The sequence below is a fragment of the Bos indicus x Bos taurus genome, chromosome 29, assembly GCF_003369695.1.
Source record: "Bos indicus x Bos taurus breed Angus x Brahman F1 hybrid chromosome 29, Bos_hybrid_MaternalHap_v2.0, whole genome shotgun sequence".
Classification (NCBI taxonomy): Eukaryota; Metazoa; Chordata; class Mammalia; order Artiodactyla; family Bovidae; genus Bos; species Bos indicus x Bos taurus.
In genome coordinates this window covers 21,686,626-21,710,983 of record NC_040104.1, presented here as the reverse complement: position 1 = coordinate 21,710,983, position 24,358 = coordinate 21,686,626, and the positions used below count along the sequence as shown (strand labels likewise).

The 24,358-nt window shown below is 39.8% G+C and overlaps 1 protein-coding gene across 3 annotated transcripts in view; it reads right to left on the bottom strand.

Moving 5' to 3' along the window:
* CDON (cell adhesion associated, oncogene regulated) overlaps positions 1 to 24,358 on the bottom strand; it is a 98,984-nt gene that overhangs the window by 61,224 nt on the left and 13,402 nt on the right. For all 3 annotated transcript variants that reach the window (XR_003509454.1, XM_027532734.1, XM_027532735.1), the window contains 3 exons: positions 4,688 to 4,824; positions 2,596 to 2,868; positions 982 to 1,128 (listed from right to left, as the gene is read on the bottom strand). Coding sequence is in view for 2 of the 3 variants with exons in the window: in XM_027532734.1 (XP_027388535.1) it covers positions 982 to 1,128; positions 2,596 to 2,868; positions 4,688 to 4,763 (496 nt within the window). In the remaining variant the exon portion in view is untranslated. The remainder of the gene's footprint in view (positions 1 to 981; positions 1,129 to 2,595; positions 2,869 to 4,687; positions 4,825 to 24,358) is intronic.

Sequence of the window (24,358 nt, the reverse complement as noted above, 5' to 3'; positions counted from 1 at the left end):
GAAGGACACCAGTTAAAATTTACAAAGGTTGATAGTTATGCTTTAAATGTAGACATGACACAAGCAGCCAATAAGCAATCAGGGGGAAAAAAACATTAAATGAAGGAAAAGGTAAGCCAAGACAGGAAAAAAAGTCAGCAGCACTTGAGTAACAAAATCAAGCCCACGACTACAGACCACTCACTGAGAAAATCAAAAGCACAAGAAACATACTTGGACAAAGACACAATGACCACAGCTATCACCTTGGGCAAACCTCTGCCTACAGCACTGACCAGCCAGTATTCATTCACGTCTTCATTCCTTTCTTCTCAACAGTATGTACTGAGAGCCTACTTTCTGCCAACAGCAGCCTGGGCCCAAGCGATACAACAATGAAGCAAGCAGATAGAGCAAACCCTGCCCTCCCACGGCCAGCATTCCAGTGCAGGGATGGGGTAGCCAAGAAAGAGGCGAATAAAAAGCAAGCCACCACTGACATAATACAGTGCTACAGAAAAGAGGAAGCTGAATCAAGGGGGCAGAGAAAACACGGCATATAATTTTAGATAGAGCCATGAGAGTGACCTTGAAGGAAGCATTATCTGAGCAGATTCCTGAACAGGTTGAAGGAGTGAGCCTTGGAGGTGTGGCGTTGTAATTATTTCTTTCTAATTTTTACTTTTTGGCTGCACCTCTGAGCATACAGGATCTTAGTTCCCTCACCAGAGACTGAATCCTCGCCCCCTGGGTTGGAAGCCCAGAGTCTTAACCCTGGACCACGCGGGAATTGCCTATAATCATTTCTATCCTGTTCTCTATATTATGTTCTATCTTATACTGTAACCATTTGTTCTAGTCTCCTCCACTTGACTCTCAAGAGGAGAGATAATATATCTCAAGTATTTTTGCGTCCCCAGCCCCCAGCACACAGAGCTTAAAGGAAGCTGGGGAATGACATTTGTTCCATGGGCGCCACTGGCTTTTCATTAGAGTTCTCACCTGTGGACTGCTTCAGCCACTTTCCCCGGATTTTATAGCGCACTTCAGCTTTGGGGTTACTATCTGGTACCCTGCAGGCAATGAAACCAGTGCTCTTTTCTTCTGCTGTAATAACGTGTTTTCCGGAGGCACCAAAATCACCAAGAACTGAAATAAATAAGTAGACAGATCAATCAATAAATGCAAATTTGAACTCTCTTCCCCAAAGGACATTTTAAAACCAGAAAAAACATTGGCACCACAGCTGTGTGTGGCCGCTAATCCCAGTTCCCAGAGTACAGAATCTTTTTATCTCAGTAAACAGTTGGGATAGAGGTGCACAGTTGAGGGCTGGGGCTTAGTCATGGCACCTTTTTTGAGAAGTCAATGCTTCCAGGAGACTACGAGACAAGCAAACTGTTCCTGAAACATGAGGGAGGACTATAAAGCGTAACTGTTTCCCATTCTATCAAGATGAATCCTTTTTAACCCAGTCTCTCATCACAGCTCACTTTCCCTATGCGTCTTTATTCCGTTTGTAGCTACTCACATGGCAATAAAATGGTTTACAAGAATGAACTTAGGACATAGAGGAAGAAAAAAAAAAAGCAGTGTATCATTTGAATTTCCAGGGAGAGAATCCAGTCTCCTGCATTGCAGGCAGATTCTTTACTGTCTGAGCCACCAGGGAAGCACCAAATATACTAATTCTTTTTTTTTTTTTAACTGTTGTGTGTGGGGGGGGGCGGGATTTTAGTTCCCTGACCAGGGATGGAACTCAGGCCCCTTGCAGAGGAAGCACTGAGTTTTAACCACTGCCAAAGAAGTTCCCTAACTAGGTCTCAATTTCTCCCGGGTTAAGTTTACTACAGATGGAGCGAGCACTACTCATTATGGCCAATGGTGAAAGCACTGTGCAGCCTGCCCCTAGGAATTCAGCCCTCCAGCGTGTGACTTGGAGCTGTCCATGGGTCACAGCTCTACAAAAACATTTACTCTTCTCAGTTATGACAAACTCACTACTCCTGGGGAATCCAGATTTGTTCTGTAAATAGGGGTGCCCTCACAAAGACGTTTTCCATTACTGGAAGCCATCATCATTTGAAAGGCAGATGGCTCAAACTTACTAAGAAAACCACACAGTCTAGATTTACCGTAAGTTCAATACTCAACATTCCTTTCTTTGCCGTTATTCCCTGCCCCCTCCCCACTTCTTTAACTTGGTTTCAATTAAATAAACGAAAACCACTCTGCAATCAAAGTAAATAAAACAATTAGATTTGAGAAAAAGATAAAGGACTGCATGAAATAACTGCGTCAAAGCCGACAACAGCTGTTGTTGCTGATATTAAGAACTTTAAAATACAAGGAAATTCAGTTTCACGTTAGAAAATTGTCCTAACTCTGCACAAAACAATTTTCACATCCCTTATTAGAATGGAAGCCACCAAGCTAGGCTCACAGAGGTTCTAGTATCATTCCCCTGGGGTTAAACACAACAAATGTCAAGGCTGGGATGAGAACTCACATGTATCTTACTCCAAAGCCCATGCTCCTTCCACGACTCAAACAACGCAGGTACCGAGAGTCATTTCAGGAAAAAGCATCTATCACAGGGACAACAATTAAACTCACCCGCAGTGGATACGGTTGCAGGACCACTCAGGATGGCACCGATGCTGTTGTTGGCAACGCACTGGTAATAACCCGAAAGTGAGGGGTTAAGAGAAAGGATAGTCAACGTGCCCTGATGAACCTTAATCTGTTCCACGTTTCTGTCCAATCTTTTTCCATTATGCAACCATGAGATACGAGCAGTCACAGGTTTAGCAGAGCAATGCAGTACTACAGGTCCACCAAGTTTCTGGACAGCAGACAATGGCTCAGAAACAAAATAAGGTGCCAAGTCTGCAAGGGAACATTCCCCGTACACAAAGGGTGGAGGTGGGGGAGGGAATGGGGGAGAAGAGGAGATACGGGGAGAGAGAAAAAGAGCACAGTTAATATACTTATCGGCATATACACAACGAAAGGCAATCCCTTACTGCATCGATATGCTATGGTCCTTAAGAGCTTGTATAAGTTCTAGGAACAGCTTTACATTTGTAAAGAAACAAGGCAACGTCCTGATATAGAAGATAACAATTAGGGCAGTACAGATAATAATCCTTACAATCTAAATAAACAAAATACGAATTCTGTAGATGAGAAATGGTGAGCTGCTCTTTGAATGAAGCAGTTTTTATTATTATTATTATTTTTTTTTGAATGAAGCAGTTTTTAAAAACCGGAAATTAGGCATCTGAAAAAGAGAAGATGACTTTCAAAATAAAGAGAATTCTCTTCCATATTACCAATAGGATTTGACTTTTAAGAGCAAATTATTTTATCAATAAAGATTATGGTACTTCTTGATTGGACTTCCCTGGTGGCTCAGTGGTAAAGAACCTGACTGCCAATGCAGGGGGCAGGGGTTCGATTCCTGGGTTGGAAAGATCTCCTGGAGAAGGAAAGGGCAACCCATTCCAATACTCTTGCTTGGTAAATCTCATGGACAGAGGCGCCTGGAGGGCTATAGTCCATGGAGTTGCAAAAGAGTCAGACACGACTTAGCGACTAAACAATAACAACCACTTCTTGACTACTTCTCTTTAATATAAATCATGTTCAACTTTTAAGAAAGCAGAAGTAGAAAGTCAGGAAGCCACACTGAAATACAAAGCCTATCCTTTCTGGGATGTAAGGATAAACGGGGTATCAATCTGAACATTTTTATTTGGTGTTTGGAATAGTTTCATTTGTTATGTCTGTTCTTCCAGGAATTTGGGAGAGAGAAGTTCTTGCACTCAAGTATCAAAACAGATCCCTCTCCTCCACCCATAAAAGAGGATGGGGGAGGAATCCTGTTAATCTGGTATAATAAAATACTTAAAAGAAAAAACACAATAAATTGCTGAATCTACTTTTATAGGGTATTTTACCAGAAATAAAGATTAAGGGAAATGCCTCAACTGAATCTGAGGTTGCTATTTAGCCCAACAAAAAACAGAAATAAAACCACTAAATCAATTTTCCCTTACTAAATCAAACACAGTTATATAGTATTTTTAACAAAGATAATAAACAAATATTCATCAACAAACATCACTGTATTTGTATATACTTCTATATAAATCTTCACACAAATCTAAAATAAAAAGAAATGCATATGGGCCATGTATCAGCCTTGGGCTTATATGTACATTTAATAATAAACACATTAAAGCTTTTCAGTAATGCAAAGAGATAATAAATTAGGCGAGGTCATAAGACCTGGGATTCAAACCAAGTTCTCTCATTCCAAGTTGAGTATTCTTACATACTGATTCTAAAACTCCTCTGCAGTGATATGTAGTCAGCACTTTATTCCTATTATAATTTCCAAATTCAGAAATCTGTAACATATCCTCATTGGAAAAAAAGCACGATCAGAAAATATTTATTTTCAAGGCAACAAAAGGAATAAATCACAAGGACAATGATGGGAAGGACTGTAAGTGCCTAGAAGTACTACTAAGAAATCCTTAAATTGTTTAATTAAAGTTTTAAAAATTGTTCCGCTGGTCAAACAAATCTTAGAAATGTCTTTATAAACCATTACTACTGGCAAAGCTTTAAAGTTGAAGTTTTTCATAGGATTAAGATGAGGACAAGCTTCACCCCAAAAGTTACCATTCTCTCTTCTTACCTGGACTCACAGAAGCGCACAGCATCAGGAGAGTAACGTACAGCAGCGTCTGTAAGGGTCTAGAATCTGGATGCATAGCGCCAGATTACAGAAGCGGGCAGGGCAGACGTCCAGGGCAAAACCTAGGCTTTGGCTCACTAAGAGACATAGGGGGGAAAAAAAAAGAAGGAAATTCTAAAGTACAAAGACAGTTGAAATCTATTCTCTGAAGAGCCAGAGTCCTACACATGGTGGCTGCCTTCAATTTCGCAAGCTTTATATAGATTGCATCAAATACAAGGCATTTAATGATCCACATCTTCCCAGTTCACAAAATAATCTGTAGGCATTAAAGTCAGAAGTTCCACTTATTTTTCCAAGATAAGTACTTGGATAAGTACTAAGATACTTATTTTACACAGACCCAATCATTCCAAATGAATCCATTATGGTCTTTCACCCATTTCTGTTTGTACAACTCACAACCATCTAAAACTCAACCAAAACACATTCCTTCTCTACATTCCTTACAATACAAACAATACCAAAAACAAAAAAATTTTAACTACCGTTTATACAGCGTTCTGCACGGGCCAGACACCATCTCGTTGGTTTTCATACATTAACTGAACCTTCACAACAACACTATGAGTTAGGGACTCCTGGTTTTCTTCCCGTTTTTTCAGATGGGGACTCATGGATTGCACAGAGAAACTAAGGGCCGGCTTGGGTGGGGCCTGAGCCTTCTGCAGAACGTCCAAAGACCCCTGCGGTGAGAGTGGGATGAGCCAGAAAAAGAGCACAGAGGAGAGCCAGGCTAGATCCCACCCAGCTTCAAAAGCCATGGTGAAGATGTCGGCATTTCTTCTCAAGGCAACGGTGGGCCCTTGGAAGGCTTAGAGAAGGGAGTAATGGGCTCTCATTACGCTTTAAGATCCCTGACTGGAGGGTAGACTAGACTGAAGTGGGGCAGGAACGGAAGAGTGTGGACAGGCTGGTGCAAGCACCTCGTTAGTGGCTGTCTGTCTTGTATGGGAGGCTCTCTATACAAAGCTTGCAAAACGGTGGGCAGCCACTGAACCCAGTGATTCACAGGATGAAGATGCAGAAAAGCTTCAGCCCCCAAACTGCCATTCTCTCTTCTTACCTGGACTCACAGACAAGCACAGAGTTGGGAGAGGAGCATACAGCAGTGTCTGTAAGGGTTCAGAATTGGGATCTGAATAACTGAATTTTCAACTGACCAAGCTGCTTCATTCAAAGAGCTGTTTACCATTTCTCATTTATAGAATTAGCATTTTGTCTCATTTATATCATAAGGATTCTCTCATCTATACTGCCCTAATTGTTAAGCTCTGTATCAGGACATTGCCTTATTTCTTTTAAAATGTAAGACTGTTTCTAGAACTTTTACAAGCTCCAAGGACCAAAACATATAGATGTAATAAGGGACTGCCTCTCACCAGTCTATAGCGTGCATCAGATACAATACAGGCAGTCACTGAATCACTAGATTAAAGCAGACTCTAAGGTAAACCAACAGAATCTGCTGAAGGCTTGGGTAGAAAAGGCGAGATAAAGAGATGTCAAGGATAACTCTTAGTCTTTGATGTAACAGAATAAAGTTCTGTTTCCTGAAATGGGGAGGACTAGAGAGGGGAAAACAGCTGAAGAGGAGGTTGCTCAATAGCTATGCTTTGGCCATCTGGATCTTCCTGACCCCAGGGATCAGACCTGGGTTTCCTACATTGCTGGCAGATTCTTTTACCATCTGAGCCACCAGGGAAGCCCATTGCTATCAATGGCAGCAGAAAAATTGAAGTGCTAAGGATAGATGGATGACAGCCATGGAAATATTGGGTTTTGTGGGGTTTTTTTTTTAATATCGAAATTCTATAACACATTAACAAAGCTAAAACAGAAGATTCACATAACCCAGCACTGGTGAAGATGTGGGTAAAAATCACTATAATATCTCATTGGTGGAAATAAAACCGGTAAACTCCTTTCAAAAGGAAAATTATTCATTCATTCAGCAAGTATTTATTGAATTTTTTACAGTTTTTTAAATTAATTTATTTTTTAATTGAAGGACAATTGCTTTATAGAATTTTGTTTTCTGTCAAACCTCAACATGAATCAGCCATGGGTATTTTATATATATATATATATATATATATCCCTTCCCTTTTGAACCTCCCTTTGAATGTTTACTATATGCTGGGTACTGTTCTAGGAACTGGGGTCAGAGTAGCTTAAATACATATATAAGTAAAAAATAACAGACAAAAATGTATACCTTACATTTGTGTGAGAGATGAACAATAAACCAAACAAATAAATTAGGAATATTCACAAGGTCCACGCCATTCTCCAGATATGTTTTACTCTTTCTCGTCTGTGCTAACTCTATACCCTGGTCACTGCCTACCACTGCACTCACTGCTCTGTTCCGCAATTTATCTGGTTACATAACTGCTACCTCTTTAAAGGCAAGAATGATATCATATTCAACTTTGCAAATTCTAATGCCTAGCAGAAAAGTTATGACCAACCTAGACAGCATATTGAAAAGCAGAAACATTACTTTGCCAACAAAGGTCCGTCTAGTCAAGACTATGGTTTTTCCAGTGGTCATGTATGGATGTGAGAGTTGGACTGTGAAGAAAGCTGAGCACCGAAGAATTGATGCTTTTGAACTGTGGTGCTGGAGAAGACTCTTGAGAGTCCCTTGGACTGCAAGGAGATCCAACCAGTCCATTCTGAAGGAGATCAGCCCTGGGATTTCTTTGGAAGGAATGATGCTAAAGCTGAAACTCCAGTACTTTGGCCACCTCATGTGAAGAGCTGACTCATTGGAAAAGACTCTGATGCTGGGAGGGATTGGGGGCAGGAGAAGGGGATGACAGAAGATGAGATGGCTGGATGGCATCACTGACTCGATGGACATGAGTCTGAGTGAACTCCGGGAGTTGGTGATGGACAGGGAGGCCTGGCGTGCTGTGATTCATGGGGTCGCAAAGAGTTGGACACGACTGAGCGACCGAACTGAACTGAACTGAATGCCTAGCAGAAAAGAGGCACGTGATGTTTCTGAAAATGAAAAGAATACCTTCATAGAATGTAATTCCCAGAAGTACCTTAACAAAGTAAAATTTAGTGAGAACTGTACTGGATTCCATGTGACCTAGCTATATTTTTATTCCTTCATTCGACTATTCATTCATAGTATGATTTCAAAAATCAGCAAACATACAGTAAGTACCTACTGTATACCAGGTACTATTGGTAGGCTAGAGATCCAAAGAGTGGTTATTTTGATGACAAATTCTACTCCCCATATTCCTGCTTGGCCAGGACACAGAATTTGTGACTACCAAACACAACAAAATGTAAGGCCAAAGCTACATTAATGACATTTTAGTACTGAGAATTCTACATGCATACTTATTTGTGAAAAGAAAGGTTAAGTCTAACCATCAATAAAACTGAGTATAGCAATACAAGGCAAGGCATCTTAAGAACGTCTCTGAATAAATCAAGTACTTCTCAGGATCTGCTTGCTTCTTCTCTATACTACAGACTCCAAAAATATCCAAGTTGCAAACTCAAGTTCATCTACTATCAGTTCAAGGACTGCCTTTTTTTTTTTTTTTTTTTTAGGACTGCCTTTTAAATGTTTCCTTGATGAGCTCTTTTAAAAAGTGGGAGAAAATACTACAGTACCACTCACTGGCAGAAAGGGCCAGCTGTGTGAAAGCCTTTTTTGGTTTATTTGAATTCTCCCCTGTTTCAAGGGCAAGAACTGACACACCGCTGCTAAGCAGTCAAGGCAAAGCAAACATTCAAACAACTTGTTAACAGCAGACACTTTCCTGAGACGATGAGGACAAGGAGGAGAGTTTCTTCCTTTTGCCAAATCTCTCCTCAACTATTTATTTATTGAAAAGCAGTGAAACAAATTCCAGAGTCAACTTTAACCCCAGCATGAGATCTAGTAAGTTATTTTACAGCTGTCCTTTAAAACGTCACAGCTCATTATTGCTACCTAAACAGTATCACACAGGAATATGCCCATGTTTCTGTGAGACTCACACTGTCAGTTAATTTGGGTGGTTGGAAAGGAATTACAACCCTAACTGTTACTGACTAAGTATTTGTTGACTTGGTTTATATTTATCCCTGGCAGGCCTGCTCAGCTTGTTAGAGAATTGTGATATTCAGAAAAAGGACCTGGATTTCATTGCCCTACTCATCAGGTAGCTTGAAATTATATTCAACAGCCACCAAGGGAAACCTAGGTCCAGCCTCACAAACAAACATCCCTGACCACAAGAAGAGTAACAGACAGCCCAAGTGCTGCTCCTTGAGTCCTAACTCAAGATGAGCTGGTACCTCCTGAGTTTCAGGGCTTTCTGTAAGCCCTTCCTGCATGCCTACAGAGAAGCCAATTTGTCTTGCATTACAAACTGTACTTTTAAGCCATCCCAGGCTTAAGAGAATTTCTGTCAGCAAGGGGAAACTAAAGGTATGCCTCATCTCAGAATAAGAAAGGAAATAGTTCCCTAACATTTATTTAACTTATTGTTCAGGTTGTGAACTTGTTGCTTTTATAACCCCTTTTCAACACACTGCCAGAATAATCCTTTGGGAAAAGTCTTTCCTGAATTTCTAGATTTGATTCCTCTGTTTTTGAAGGAACGCCTCTGCTTTCCTAAGGATGATCAAAGCGGCCTCTCTGCATTATCCCCTCCCTAGACTCCTATATCAGATGTTCTTAGAGTTTTCTTTGAGGCTTAGGGAATAACTGTGATTAATTTGTGAACAAAAAATTCGGCTTTGGGATCAGTACTGTTCTTCAAAACATAATATTCTTAGTTTTCTTTCTTAAAGGCATCTTTTTCTTCATAAAATAATAATTTCCTTCTTTTAAAAAAAAGATAGATTCTTATTTTCAAACTATTTCAAAGCATCCTATTTCTCAACTGTGGAAGGGAAAAAATGATATTTTGGCAGTAACTAAACAAAAGAATGATGCTAAAGCTGAAACTCCAGTACTTTGGCCACCTCATGTGAAGAGTTAACTCATTGGTCAAGACTCTGATGCTGGGAGGGATTGGGGGCAGGAGGAGAAGGGGACGAAAGAGGATGAGATGGCTGGATGGCATCACCGACTCGATGGACATGAGTTTGAGTGAACTCCGGGAGTTGGTGATAGACAGGGAGGCCTGGCATGCTGCGATTCACGGGGTCACAAAGAGTCAGACATGACTGAGCGAACTGAAACAAAAGAAAAAATAAAGCATGTCTACTTAAAATTTTTTTACTAGATACTGCTTAATTCTGCACAATTTCGGTTATGGAAGTCAAAAACCTTTTTTTAAACCCATTGAACCACCTTGACCTTAATCATAAGCAACTGTAAATCTCCTCTCCAAGTTTTCTTCATTCTGAATATCTAAGTAGTTTAGCTAAGCAAACAACATTTCCTGCACAGACTTCTCAGAGAATCTTACTTTTTCCAAGAAATATTCATTCAATCAATTAATTCCATATGCAGGGTATTTACTTGGGGCAAGATCCTGGGAGAGGTACAAAGATGAGGAAGATGAGGAAGGCATGATTTCTGAGCTAGAGGAAAGTGCAACCTAATTTGGAAAAGAGGGCTTGAATTAATGAACTCTGAAATAAAGAAAAATATAATAAGTAGATGAGGATGTAAAAAGTATTAAAAGAGTTCAAAGCAGAGGAATGCATCCTTCACTGGACAAACACTAAGCATCTCCCTACTCCGTGCCAGGCGCTGCGCTGTCCTGGGAACCCAGCCGGGGGCGAAACCGGCAGGACAGCTGCCTTCAAGATGCTTCAAATCAGGTAAGCACAGGTGACAACTCAAGAAGCCCTTCCAGTACTGATTCACCTAACAGAACACCTAAGCTTGCTGCTCCAAGGCTACTGCATACTGTGGACGGCTTCTTTGTTCCTCTCTCTTTTTTAAATTATGAAAGTATGGTAACGCATTTACAGAAGACTTGGAAAATAGGAAACTAAGTTACAGACAGTTTCACTATATATTACAATTAAGTATTAAGATGTTTCGTTGGAGTTTCAATATCAAACTCTCAAAAATTAACAGAATGAATATACAGAAAAGTAGAAGGATACAGAAGACCTGAAAAGCACCATGAACCAATTCAACAGAATTAAGATTTATTCCATTTTCACACAACAGTAGGATACAAATTCTACTCAAATTTCCATAGACTATAAACTAGGAGACACTGGAACATATCCAAGGACGTGAAACAAGATCCAAAAATTTCATGGCCTAAATATTGAAATCATACTGAGTCTGTTCTCTTATCACTGTGGAATTACATTAGAAGTCAATATCAAAAGATATTTGAAAATACCCCACACAGTTTTAAGTGCAGTGTGACATTTACCAAGAGAGACCTTTGACTTGACCGTTGAAACCCTCAATAAAGTCAGAAGACAGAAAACACAGGGTGATCGCAGAGAAGAAAGCATTTAAATGAGAAATTAATGCCAAAGACACTTTAAAAACCCCATGTGTTCGGAAATTAAATGTCCAGTTTTAAATGATGGCTGTATCTAAGCAGTGGATGGCTTCTTTTTATTCGGTATAAACTTTTATATAACTTTTACAATCAGAAACTAAACAAGGAGACTTGGACAGCTGTGGGCAAAGAGACACCCACCAGTTTATACGACGCCACAGTCTTTATCAGAGAATATCTAGAGGATCTGAATGGTCCGCTATATTTATTTGGATGTTTTGTGAACAGATACCAAGAAAGAAAGGACGGTGAACGCTTAATCTTCTGCCTGCAGCAGGAGTACATCGTTTTCACAACTGTGGAACACTCTGATGCTTAGCCTTTATTCTGCCATCAGGTGCTTTTGTGTGCTATGACTTGAAGTGCCACGTGAATGAAAGGTAACTACATGCTTTAAAGGACTTCCTGTCTCCAAGTCCACTTCCCTGCCCCACCTCGGCAGGACTCCCTCCCCAGCCCTCCTTCACCAGCCAGCACCCTCAAGTCTTCTCTTTCTCCTTTGCTAAGTGAAATAAACTCATTGCAACATATTTAGGAAGACACTATCTATTTGCTTTCAAAATAGTATCACCTATTTATCACCTACACAAATTAGTTTTTATTGCTAAGTTGATTTACTTTTCTATCCGTGGAAATAGTTTAGCTCTCCTGGTTTGGGATGGAACATGTCATGACTTTTTTCCCCATCAGAATCAATGGAAATGGTTTTCACTAAGAAGCAAGGCTTTCAATGGAATTATCTGGCAGTCCATGGTAAGGATTAGGTGCTTTCACTGCTGGGGCCCATGGTTCAATCCTTGGTCAGGGAACTAAGATCCTGTAAGCCTCAGGGTGTGGCGAAAAACAAAGAGAAGAAGATAAAGAAGCAAGGCTTTTAGGATATGCAAGTTTTTCGGAATTAAAGTAGGTAAGGAGGGGTTAGATGAGCCACAAAATAAAGCAAGCACAGGTGCTACCGGAAAAACAGAAGGGTCACCCAATCAAGACTCAGAGGCTGAGAAGACATCCCAGAGGAGACATGATTAGGGGAGTCAGAGGGAGAAGTTTGGGGGAAGGGAGGAAAAGCAAGGGGAGCGGCATATTCCAAGCAGAAGGAAGAGTGTGTGCACAGAATTAGACACACAGAGAGTAAGGAAGAACAGACTAGAGTGGACAGTAAGGACAGGGAGACAATAAGGCCACATGGTTGAGTAGATGCCAGAGTATCAAGAACAAAATAAATCCGGTTATAGCATTTGGCTTTTTTCCTCCGAGTCGAGTATTAGCAGCTTTTAGGCAGCAAGAGTCAAGATGAGACTTGTGCCTTTGACAAACAATTTACCCTGCCATGTGGAGAAAGGCTGAAGAGGGTTTAGGAGGCTGTTGTGAAAAAGAAAGGGGACCTGCACTAGAGAAATAACAGGGCATACATGTGAAAGACTTTTTTTAAATGTTAAGACATGGACAAGTTCAAAAGCTATTTAGGAGGAGGGACTAATGGAACTTGGGTAGTGAACGATGTGACCTGGGAAGGAATACATCTCTTAGACATCTTTGGAATCCACTGTCCGCTCACTTCTGTTTCCCTTTGGCTTCGGCCATAAATAAAGGCATTGAGGCTGCTGTCCAGATTTCGGACGTGGAAGAGTGAGTATGTGGATGACTGCCTTCACTAAGACAGGAAACACATGAAAAACCACAGGGCTTTCCGTGGTTTGTTGTTGCTGTTTGGAGTTAGCAGGGAACGAAAAGGATGCATCTTAAGGTGTGGAACTAATAAGCTGAGTTGGAGCTAAGAGAAACTCTAGGAAAGACCTAGCAGGCAAGCTGAAAAGCTTAAGAGTGATGAGGGAAGGGCAGACAGAGAAACTGTGATTCCCTAAGGGGGAAGGAGTCTCAGGCTAAAGCCTAAAAATGAAATAAAATCAACTTTAAAGGGGTATCCATTCCTCTCTCAAAAATAAAGCTCATGATCAATGCTAGTAAAAGTTTTTTGTCTTAACAAAAGAGGAAAAGACAGAAAATTATATTCCAGGGATGGAATCAGACACTCAAGACTTCTTAAAAATGAGTTCCCAAATGTCCCTGGACTTTCACGCCCCCGTATACCTTTCAAAGGTACCAACCATGGTTTAGGGTAACCAGACACATTCCTTCCCCGCAGCCTTTGATCAGTGACAGTCTTCAGGCTGCCCACATGGGGTCCCAAGAAATGAAAGTAACAGCTGGCAGGCATCCTTCAGTGGTCTGACTGGAGGCGTGGGTAGGGGCAGGAGGAAGGGGAGGGAAGGAGAAGGGAAAAAAGAGCTCTCCTAAGTCCAGTGGCAGCAAATGCAGCCTCTAAGAGTCAGCATGTTCCCCTCTGGGGGCTATTCTCAGTGCTTTTAGAAACCAGAGCATCTTTTCCAGCAGTCATGTGCAATTGACAAGGATGCATTCTGCGACCTGCTGCAAAGCTCGAGGGCAGAATGAGTGTATAAATTTTGTGCAAGCAGAGATGCAGGATGTCCAGCATGTAGGCCAGGTCAACAGTGGGTAGACCTCTCTTCTCACCAGAACTCAGCACAACCGCCCCCGCCTCACAACCCTTCCGCCCCCAGCCCCACTCCCCTACCTCCACTGCTGTTGGAAACGCAGCTCTTGGTGGTATCTGCTTCCATGAGCTTGGAAGGATCACGCAGTCATAAGCATCTAGTTTTTTAAACCATTGACACCTACAGACCTCACAGCCCTTCCCCCACTTCTCCAGAGCCTCAATCAAGTCAGCCGAGCAGACACGCTGATCCTGCTGCCTCCACAAGCATTTCCTTTCACTGTGGACCATCAAAAGTCGAAGCAAATGGAAGTGACTTGGAGTTATGGCACCAAAAAGGCCAAATGAGCAAAGAAATAATCAACTGCACATGAGCCACTTCAGCTCCGACACAATGCAAAGGGCCTAGGACTAACCCCAGGAAAGGTCACTGAGATCAAAGGTCATGAGCAGAAAAAGGCACCCGTGAGGGGCTGCCAGCTGCAATGGGAGCCAATGTGGTCTTAATTACTCACCAAAAGAGAAGGAGTCTGAGCCAGGGCCGAGTTGGGTTCTAGTCACATATTTGTGTGGTTTTTTTTTCTTTTAAAGTCAAGTGTTCCTGTTCCACTCTCTTTCAAAGAGGCTATTTCTTCCTGCTTCTAGAGCACAGGAAACCAAGAATTGTGGAGATAAGATAATTCTGGCATCCACAGTAAGCTGTACAGGAGTGTTCCAAATATTTAAAAGCATAGCTGCATACAGACAAGGGAAATTCTAAAGCATGACTTAGGAGGGATCATTAAAAACACAGAATACAGCAAGTTTCAAGGAGATTATTCTTGAATCCCTTGCAAGCATCACAAAATCAACACTTGCCACAAATCCAACTCTCAGTCAATTTTCGGGTTTGTCACTGGAATTGGCTTCGTGGGAAAACGTAACACCGTGATGGTAACCACAAAACAAACGCCAGACGCAAAGTTTTCAGTTTGCAAAGAACTAGCTGAACTTGAACAGGCTGATGTTATAAAGATCCAGACAGACACTGGGCTAATGCTCTTTGATGGAGAATGAGAAGAAGGAAGGTGAAGCCATTTTAAAAAGAGCTCTGGATGATAAGTGTTAGGCAATAAAATTAATATAGTTGTTAATAAGAACAATGCCTTGCTCAGACCTTACCAAATGGAATGAATTTTCCTTGGCCATGACGAAAGACACCCTCAAGGGGTTTTGGCTTAGATTTCATTTCATAATGAGGAAATAAGGACTGAAGGAGAAACTCATTTCCATGCAATATATTCTAATGTATACAGTAAAATACTGAGGAAAAAGCAAAACAACAACAACAACAAAAATTTAGAGATCTAAGAATAAATATCTTGGCTGCAAACAAACTTGAATCAATGATGGTTGGGCACTGGACCTCCATCAGGATGATTTTTGTATTATATGACCTGCTGAATTATGAGTGTCCTAGAGACCTGGAACTTAGTGATACTAGTCTCCAAGTACCTTCTTCCACCTTTAAACTTGGCTGCATAAAATACAGGGAGCTTAGCGATGATCTAGAGGGGTGGAATGAAAGAAGGTAGAAGGGAAACTCAAGAGGAAGGGAATATATGCATACATAGAGCTGATTCACATTGTTGTACAGCAGAAACTATAACACAACATGGTAAAGCAACTATATTCCAATTTAAAAAAAATAAAATAGGGACTTCCCCGGTGGTCCAGTGGCTAAGACTTCGTACTCCCAAAGCAGGGGGTCCAGGTTTGAACCCTGGTCATGGAACTAGACCCCACATGCTGCAGCTAAGACCCAGCATGGCCAAATAAATAATTTTTAAAAAGCAAAATAAACGTAACCAAAAATAAATAAACCTAGCTGAATAAAATAACGGAAGGTGTGTATATTTCTTAGGAGGCCCAGTTTGTTCAAGCTGGTGATGGGAATTAGGTCAGACACGGCTCTGCCAGAGCTGTCACAGCATCACGTCTGTGCGCTAGGTGCTGAGAATGGAGCCCTTCGAGCACTGCCATAGGCTAGCATACATGTCAATCACAGGTTCCCGTGCACTTAGCACAGTCACCACAAATGGACTGATAAATATAGAAATAAGTAAAAACACACAAAGGCCTGTAGAAAAAAAAAAACCCTGCATTCTTAGAAGCTTTGACAGATAAAAATCAAAGAAATGATCAAGATACAACGTCCTGATGAAGTGAACATAGAAAAATGGATCAATTAAGATTGGGATATCTTTGTAAACACAACACAATACTGCATGAAGTTTTAGTCCAACTGGGAGAGCCTGAGACACCGTTTTAGCAGTGGGTCCACCTTGTCCACCAGAAATGAAACAAAGCTTGCTGGAACAACTCTGCTGGGCTGCACGCATGTGCACCAAAGAGCAGCAGCTGCTTTGTGACATTAGATTGGACAATGGGAAACAGGAAGGTCCAAAGAAAGAATTCAAGAACACACTGATAGAGGAGATACACACAGACACACACAGCACACAAGGGTACGAGCGGAAAACCAGCACGGCAGACAGACCCACCCAGGAAGACAGACAGACTTACTCCAGTGACGCTCCTCTGTGTAAGTCTTTTCTGAAAATCCCCTGTTTATTATTTTTGGTGTCCATGTATAAACAAGGCATAAAAATCATCTCATTAGATTATGATTACACTTGATATTTAACCCCATATAGTTTTAACTCCATCAACATCACCCAATTAATTTATTAATGGTTAGTTCCAAAATACTCAAGAACACAAAAAAACATTTTTTAAGTGCCATAAACAGTAAAGGCAATTCCAAAAGAACACCAAATTTCTTGGTACAATAACAGCAATGTGGTATTAAATATACAGCTTCCCAAGGTAACAGACTTCTTTAAAGACGTAATTCTGATTTAGATATTTTAAGTTCTGGTATACTTCTGATATATATTTTTTTCATATCACACTATACTCACGTCATAGCTGACATTTGTAGAACATACATGTTGATACAGGCATATACCTTGTAGCTGAACTCTTAAGGACTCATTATTGGCCTCTAGAACAACTTGAGGAGTTTTTGGTTTTCATTCTTGGTGAGATTTAGAAGAGAATGATTAACTTGATTGTTCATATAATGACAGGTGATTAATTTGGATCTTATAAGAACGCTGTGGGTTGGATCCTTTGCTTAAATTTCTAAAATCTCTTCCTTCAACCCATTTTCTAAGACATTATCAGTAGAGTTGAAAGTTGTAGCCTAAAAACACAAAAAGCAGTTTCTCAATTCATTTATACAACAAAAATGTATTGAGCGTCCATATTCAAAGCAGTTGGGGAAAAAAAAAGATTAGAGAAAAGATGACATAGAAGCAGAATAAGATAACAGAGACCTTGATCTCATTTCTTAAATCTCTGACATCTTTAACTCCTGGATTACATATAAACAGCAGCATTCAGAACTTTTTTGACATAAAAAAGAGTTTCCAAAAGTGACAGGAGTTTGAATTTTTTAATAACATATTTTTAAAGTATTTAATAAGAATATTCAAAATATATTTTTAAAAATTAACAGTTGGTAGTCTACAGTGACGTATTTCTTTTTCCTAGAGGATTCAGTCAGGTGGAACATTTAGTAAATTAGTGTGGCTTAGATTCTGTCTGCAAATAGAGGGAAAAAAAACCCCACAATTTTCTCTCAGTTTTAGAATTCTATGACATTTTACCAGCGCTATGTTTAAATGAAAAAGCACTTAAAAGCCTGTGCGCACCTCTTACACTAGTTTTGCCTCATCTCTGGCAGACTCCAAACATGACTACTCTAATGAAAGAGGAAAGGGGGAAGAGAAACAGCAAAGGTGTCCAAAATCAACAACAGTTCAGCTCTAAAAATTAAGTCAAAAGCATATAGTTCAGCCCTCCAGTTTGCAAGCAAAAAAGAGAGTGCTTGTGTTCACTCTTATTAAAAAAAAACAAAAAACAAAAAAAAACACCAAGTTGAAAAAAAAAGCAGGAGACAAGTTTATGATTTCATTGTAAGAACTTGAAGAGGCAGACCCTTTACTTTGTATTCGGGTAAAGAAACTGAGGTTCCCTGGTGGCCCAGTGGTAGAGAATTCACGTGCCAATGCAGGAGAAGGGCTTCGATCTCTGGGTCAGGAAAATCCCCGGGAGAAGGAAAAATCCACTCCAGTTTTCTTGCCTGGAAAATTCCACAGACAGAGAAGCCTGGCAGGCTACAGCCCATAGGGTCCCGAAAGAGTCAGACACGACTTAGCGACTGAACAATAATAACGAAGAAACTGAAGAAATTTCCCTACAAATTTTTCCTGCTTTGTGAAAGTGTCATCCACTATTTTACAGTCAAATTATCTGTGAGGTTTTCCCAGAATTCTGGGAACACTGGTAGAAACATATGCACAATGGAAAAGACAGAACTTCTCGTGAAAACTCAGGGTTGTCTTACAAAAGAAAGACTGATCATGAAGCAAACAGCCCCGCTGATTTGAAAACTACTAAGTTATCAAGCTTTCCAAGAACTTACATTGAAGAAAACATTTCATAACTCTACATAATCACCTCCTTTTTCTCTGCCCAGCTTCCATGCCAACCTGAGTAAGAACTTAAGAGGAAGGCCCAGCTGGCAGGTGTGGGTGTTCCAAAAATCAGATATTATTTTGTTTATTTGAATTGCATTCTTTGCTTGAGCAGCCTCGGGGTACAAATAAAACATACAAGTAATTAAAATAACCAACAGCAGGACTAATAAAACAGCTAAAAGCAACTCTTACAGAGAGAGAGACTCTCTAAGTGTTTGCCTCCTGACCTCAGTATATGGAACAATGAAGGTACGTGTAAAACTAAGTGAGGCATTACCAGTTCTGCTGGAGGAGGATAAAAAGCCAACTCAAGTCTGTGGTCAGAGGGAGAATCCGACTTGATGCTGACGCATCATAAACACACGGCTGTAAACACTACAGATGGAGAAACATTCAGCATGAGACACAGCAAAGACGCCACACATCCAATTTGGAAAACTGTACACTGATAGTTTACCAAATTTAATCGAGAGCAATGGTTCCCAGAGTTTTGGATTTCAATAACCAGAGACACCTAAAAATAAAACAAAACACCCATACGTCCCATGTAAGTACACGAACCATTTACCAAGTTAAAAAAAAGAAAAGAAGAACTGCCATCTACAATCATTGTTCATTGGAACAGAACAAAACATGAGCCAAAAAGTAATTTTAGAATAAATTTGGCTTTAGGAAATAATCACTCCATGTCTTTCAGCTGGCTGTTTCTCATTTTACTCCATATGAATATAAAATCCTCACTATAAATCAAGCTGGTTTAAAGATCAATGTTGAGAAACAGTAATCTCAAGACTTTAAAGTCTTCAGTCTGATAAATCAGTAGATTATGTTATAACAGCTCATCACCAACATTTGGTTATAAAATAGTTAAATCATGTGTCTCTTAATGGAGCATTAAACACACACACCCCTCAGATTTTTGTCTTGAATGTCAACCAACAGATCTCCCGAAAGCAGCGTTTTCGCTCTTAGTACTCACAGGTTTCTGCCACTCACAAAGACCCCACTGGTCCCAGCAGCACCTGTACTTTCGTTATTAACATTCCTCTCCAAAATAGGCCAAACTTCTAGACCTTATTGGGAAGCAAAATTCCCGTTATCCCCTTACTTTCTCTGCAGACTATTTCACACTCTGTTTTAAAACTTTACAAAAAAGAAAAAAAAAATTTTTTTAAGAAATTACTGAGATAAAACATAAGGAATTTCACTCCAATACTATGTTATAGAAGTCCTATATCTCCCTGTATGCACATTAAATTTAATCAATGAACAAGTATATACCTGAATCTGTAGCGTTTCCATAATAAATTATTGTAATCTTCTATAAATTAAAGCAATTTTCTCTCTGTACCATCATGGTACATCAAATAAAGATGGCCCTGTCTATAAGATCTTTAAAAAAAGATAAAATAAAACTTCTTTCCTTCTTCAGTAATGGCTTTGATTTTCATTTGAATCTGATTTCCTGAGGAAAAATGGTAACCAAGGGAACAGTATTGAAGGGAATGCACAGAAGTTGGTTTTACCTGACTCATTACACTGTGAAAATAAAGAACTAGGCTAGATATCTATAGGTCATATAAATGTAAAAATTTTCTACCGGACCTGGATTAAATAGTAGGTCCATGAGGGAAGGGAACCACATCTAGTTTGGTCACCTCTGTATATCTAAAACCTGCGAAGTAAACTACACAAAATGAGTGTTCAGATAATCTCCCCAAGATTGCATAGCTAATAAATGATGGGGGTGAGATTGAGCCCAGGGTGAGCCCAGGCCTCCATTTCACCCTTTCTACACACAGCTTCTTAAATAAAAGGAGAGCCTTGAGTATAGTCTCTTCTTTATGCCTGTTGAATTCACTGTGAATCCACAGCCACTTCTCATTCTGGAAGGATGCTTAAATCTATGAGGTTTTAGTTTTCTTTCTCTATTTTAGTTTTAATCTGCAGATGAATTTCTGAAGGTATGAAAATCTTTTTTCTTTTTTTAATTTTATTGTGTTTCTGCACTGCTGAAACCTGAATTATTGTTATCTTATTCCAGGTCATCAGACAAACGATAAAGACATGACACAAGATTTCCATGCCTGGTTTACATTTGTGTTCTTGGATCATACCCATGACATGTGAAGGTCAAATGATGTTACATAATACCATTCAAAGAAAGTTCTGAAACAGGTGAAAAGAAAAGTAGGAACTGTAAATCATCTTCTAGCTCATGGCAACATAAGTGCGCCAACTTGAAAAGCAGATGACATCGCAGATGGTATAATATAACATTAGAAACACATGTACTACAAAGATCCTACATTACCATGGCTCATCAACAATAAGTAAATAAGAATGCATACATGCACTTCATCAAATGAATTCTAAATTTTTTTTCAGTATTATGTATCAGAGTGTACTTTTAAAGTGGCCCACAAAATACTGGACCAATAGTTAAATACAAGTTCATTATTAAAAAGAAAAAATAGGGGCTTCCCTGGCAGTCCAGAGGTTAACAATCCAGGCTTCCAGTGCAGGGGGTGTGGGTGTGATTCCTGGTTAGGGGACTAGATCCCACAAGCTTCGGGGTGCTGCTGTTGCTGCTAAGTCACTTCGGTCGTGTCCGACTCTGTGCGACCCCATAGACGGCAGCCCACCAGGCTCCCCCGTCCCTGGGATTCTCCAGGCAAGAACACTGGAGTGGGTTGCCATTTCCTCCTCCAATGCATGAAAGTGAAAAGTGAAAGTGAAGTCGCTCAGTCGTGTTCAACTCTTAGCGACCCCATGGACTGCAGCCTACCAGGCTCCTCCGTCCATGGGATTTTCCAGGCAAGAGTACTGGAGTGGGGTGCCATTGCCTTCTCCGTTCAAGGTGCAGCCAAAAATTAATAAAATCAATTAATTAATTAAAATAAAAATGAAAGGTTTAAAAAAAGAAAAGAAAAATAATGTTAAACATGCTTAAAATCAAAGAATCAAATTAAAAGGCCAAGTCTTCCTATTAGGGCTTCCCAGGTGACTCTAGTGGTTAAGAACCCACCGGCCAATGCAGGAGATATAAGAGACACAGCTTCAGTCCCTCGGTTGGAAAGATCCCCTGGAGGAGGGCACGGCAACCCACTCCAGTATTCTTGCCTGGGAAATCCCAGGGGAGCCTGGCAGGCTACAGGGGTCGCAGAGAGTGACACAACTGAAGCGACTTAGCACACATGCATCTTCCCCTTATTCAACTCAATACTGACAATGTAACAAGACAGTTTTTAAGATTTAACATTTTTGAATTACATTGGTTTTGTGATTTTGTCACAATGTGCAAATTTAGTTTTATAAGAAGTTTGCATCTAGTTTATTTTGTACATAATTAAATGAGGTTAATAATAAAATTTTTAAAACAATATTGGGGTTTATAAAAATTTTTCCCTTTGATAAGTGAAAGTGAAGTCGCTCAGTCATGTCCAACTCTTTGTGACCCCATGGACTGTAGCCTACAGGCTCCTCCTCCATGGGATTCTCCAGGCAAGAAGTGGTACATTATTCAAGTTTAAGTGTCCACTCCTTTTTAGCAAAATACAGGACATTATCACCTCCGTTAAGACATTAACTAATCACACACAAAGCTAATTCCTTGATTATATACATCTTTGCAAATCTCAACTGAGACTGGGGGTGACAAGACAAGAATTATAGTTTCAAATACTAGAGTCACATTCCCCCCAAATCAAAAAGGTTAAAAGAATCTTGTAAATGCTACCCACCTCCATAGCCACCAAGACCACTACCTTAAGAAAATTCTATAAATGCATTTCAACTAAGCTTTATCCATAGGCCCCAGAGGGAATATCTTAAAAATCTGTGCATGTTAGAGTTATGGTACAATGTTTTTTTCTACAAACAGGCTCATTATTGCTGCAAAATTTACTGTGCTTCCATGAAAACCCGGATTCCAGTGATATAATAAAAATACAATAATGAGGCCAACCTGTAAGGTAGAAGAAACAGATGAATTCTCAAACCTTAACTAAAAAAAATATTTAAAACCACAACAAAAAAGTAAGACAGAACAGTATCTCCTTCCTGAAGCATTAGTACTGTCACTGCTGATGACAGAAAGGAACTCCAGGACAGATAGGCCACAGTCAGGTAGAAAGTGATGCCTGCAGCCCCCACCTTTCCATGTTCTGATTCCACAACTCCTGGCTCCAGTTCTTTGGATTCCCCTCTACTGCTAAATCTCAATCTTCAACAGTCACTTGAGGGCTTATCCCGGCCAGAGAAACAACTCAAGGGCGTGGCTAGGGTGGGGCTGACTGTGCACCACTGGCCTCCCTCCAAATCAAACATTTGCATCAGATGATCGCAAGTCTATTCTATTTCTTTTTTAGAAACAACTTGGGAATGACACTTTATTGGTGGTCTTCAAAGCTATCAAGCCCAGTTAAGTATTTATCTGCTCTGACCATATCTAAGCCCAAGAGAAAAAAAGTAATTTGAAAGAGACTTAAGAGCCAAACTCATTATTAAGTATGTATACATCAAAATCCTAGAAAGCACTGGGATTTCCCACAGATAAGAACATTTGTACCTTTGGTGGGAAAATTATCAAGAAGAATTAACAAAAGGTTCCAACCATAGGTAGCTCTTGCTTTTAAGAATGTGTCAATAAGACTAGGTAAGAAGTTCATCTCATATCTAAAATTTTATTTTCCTGGTACTAAAGTAGGTTTCTATTGAGTCTGGGGAGATGAGGAGAAACGGGAGATCGCAAAGAAACAAAATTGAAATTTAGGTAAGAAAGGGGATATGGGAAAATCACCGCCAGCTATTATATTATTCACATAACCTAACCACTCTCTGCGATGGAAGCCAAGTCCTAACCAACTCAACAGCAACATATAATCAATTCTAGTTTCTTTCCACATTTACAGTCCCCAAAGTTTAATCCCAACTCATTTTATTTTGAAATGACTGTCTTGAATTCAGCAACATCACAATAATATTTTGTAACTATTAGACCAGAACTCACAGATAATATAACAGCAGCAACCCCTCACGTGCAAGAAGCACCTATCAAGCACCTATCACTCTGTGAGGATTAACTGAGGTGATCCCATTATACAGACAGAGAAACATAGAGGCCTTGTCACATAGAGATGGTGGGGTCAGGCTTTGATCCCACTCACACTGACTCCAGAGTTTACTGTAGTCTAAACCTGTATGATCAATAGCCTGAAAACTCCCAGGTTATGAAAATTCCATTTACAGAAAATGAATTCATTCTCAATTGTTTCACTCATTTGGAAATTCCTTATGCTCAATTTACTTAAAATAAGGTGGAGAGAGTTCTTCTGGTCCTATACTCATTTCTACTAAGCAACATATGAATGATTAAAACACAAGAAATCATGTTGGTTGGACACAGAACTACATGTAGACTAATGATTTAAAGTGTTGCCAAGACCCTGGATGGGAGGGGAGTTTGGGGGAGAATGGATACATGTATACTTATGGCTGAATCCCTCTGCTGTTCATCTGAAACTATGACAACATTGTTTGTTAATACAAAATAAAAAGTTAAAAAATTTTTAAACAGTAATTAAAAAGAACATCTGCACATTTTAGTCATACAGAGAACCTGTTGGTAATGAGAATAAGGAACAAATAACATAGCAAAAGTTAGCAGAGACACTCAGTGACACTATTACAAGTTTCTAAATCATGGTTGCATGGTAAGACAGCAAGAGGGTAAAAATGCTTTAGGTTAAAGCCAAAAATTGGCAAAGAACTCAAATTTCACCAGAAAATAAATAAGAAAATTCCTTACAGGTTAAAAAATTCCACTAGACAAAAGAATATATATATAACATCAAAGAAAGTCGTAAGAAAGATGTTAAGGTGTGAAGCAAGATCTCCAAAATTTCAAGAATTTAATCATGTAGAAGTCAAATTAACCTACTGATCTAAAAATATTCTTTTAAAGCCATTTAGTTATACCATTAAAAATAACATATAAATTAATACCTATTAA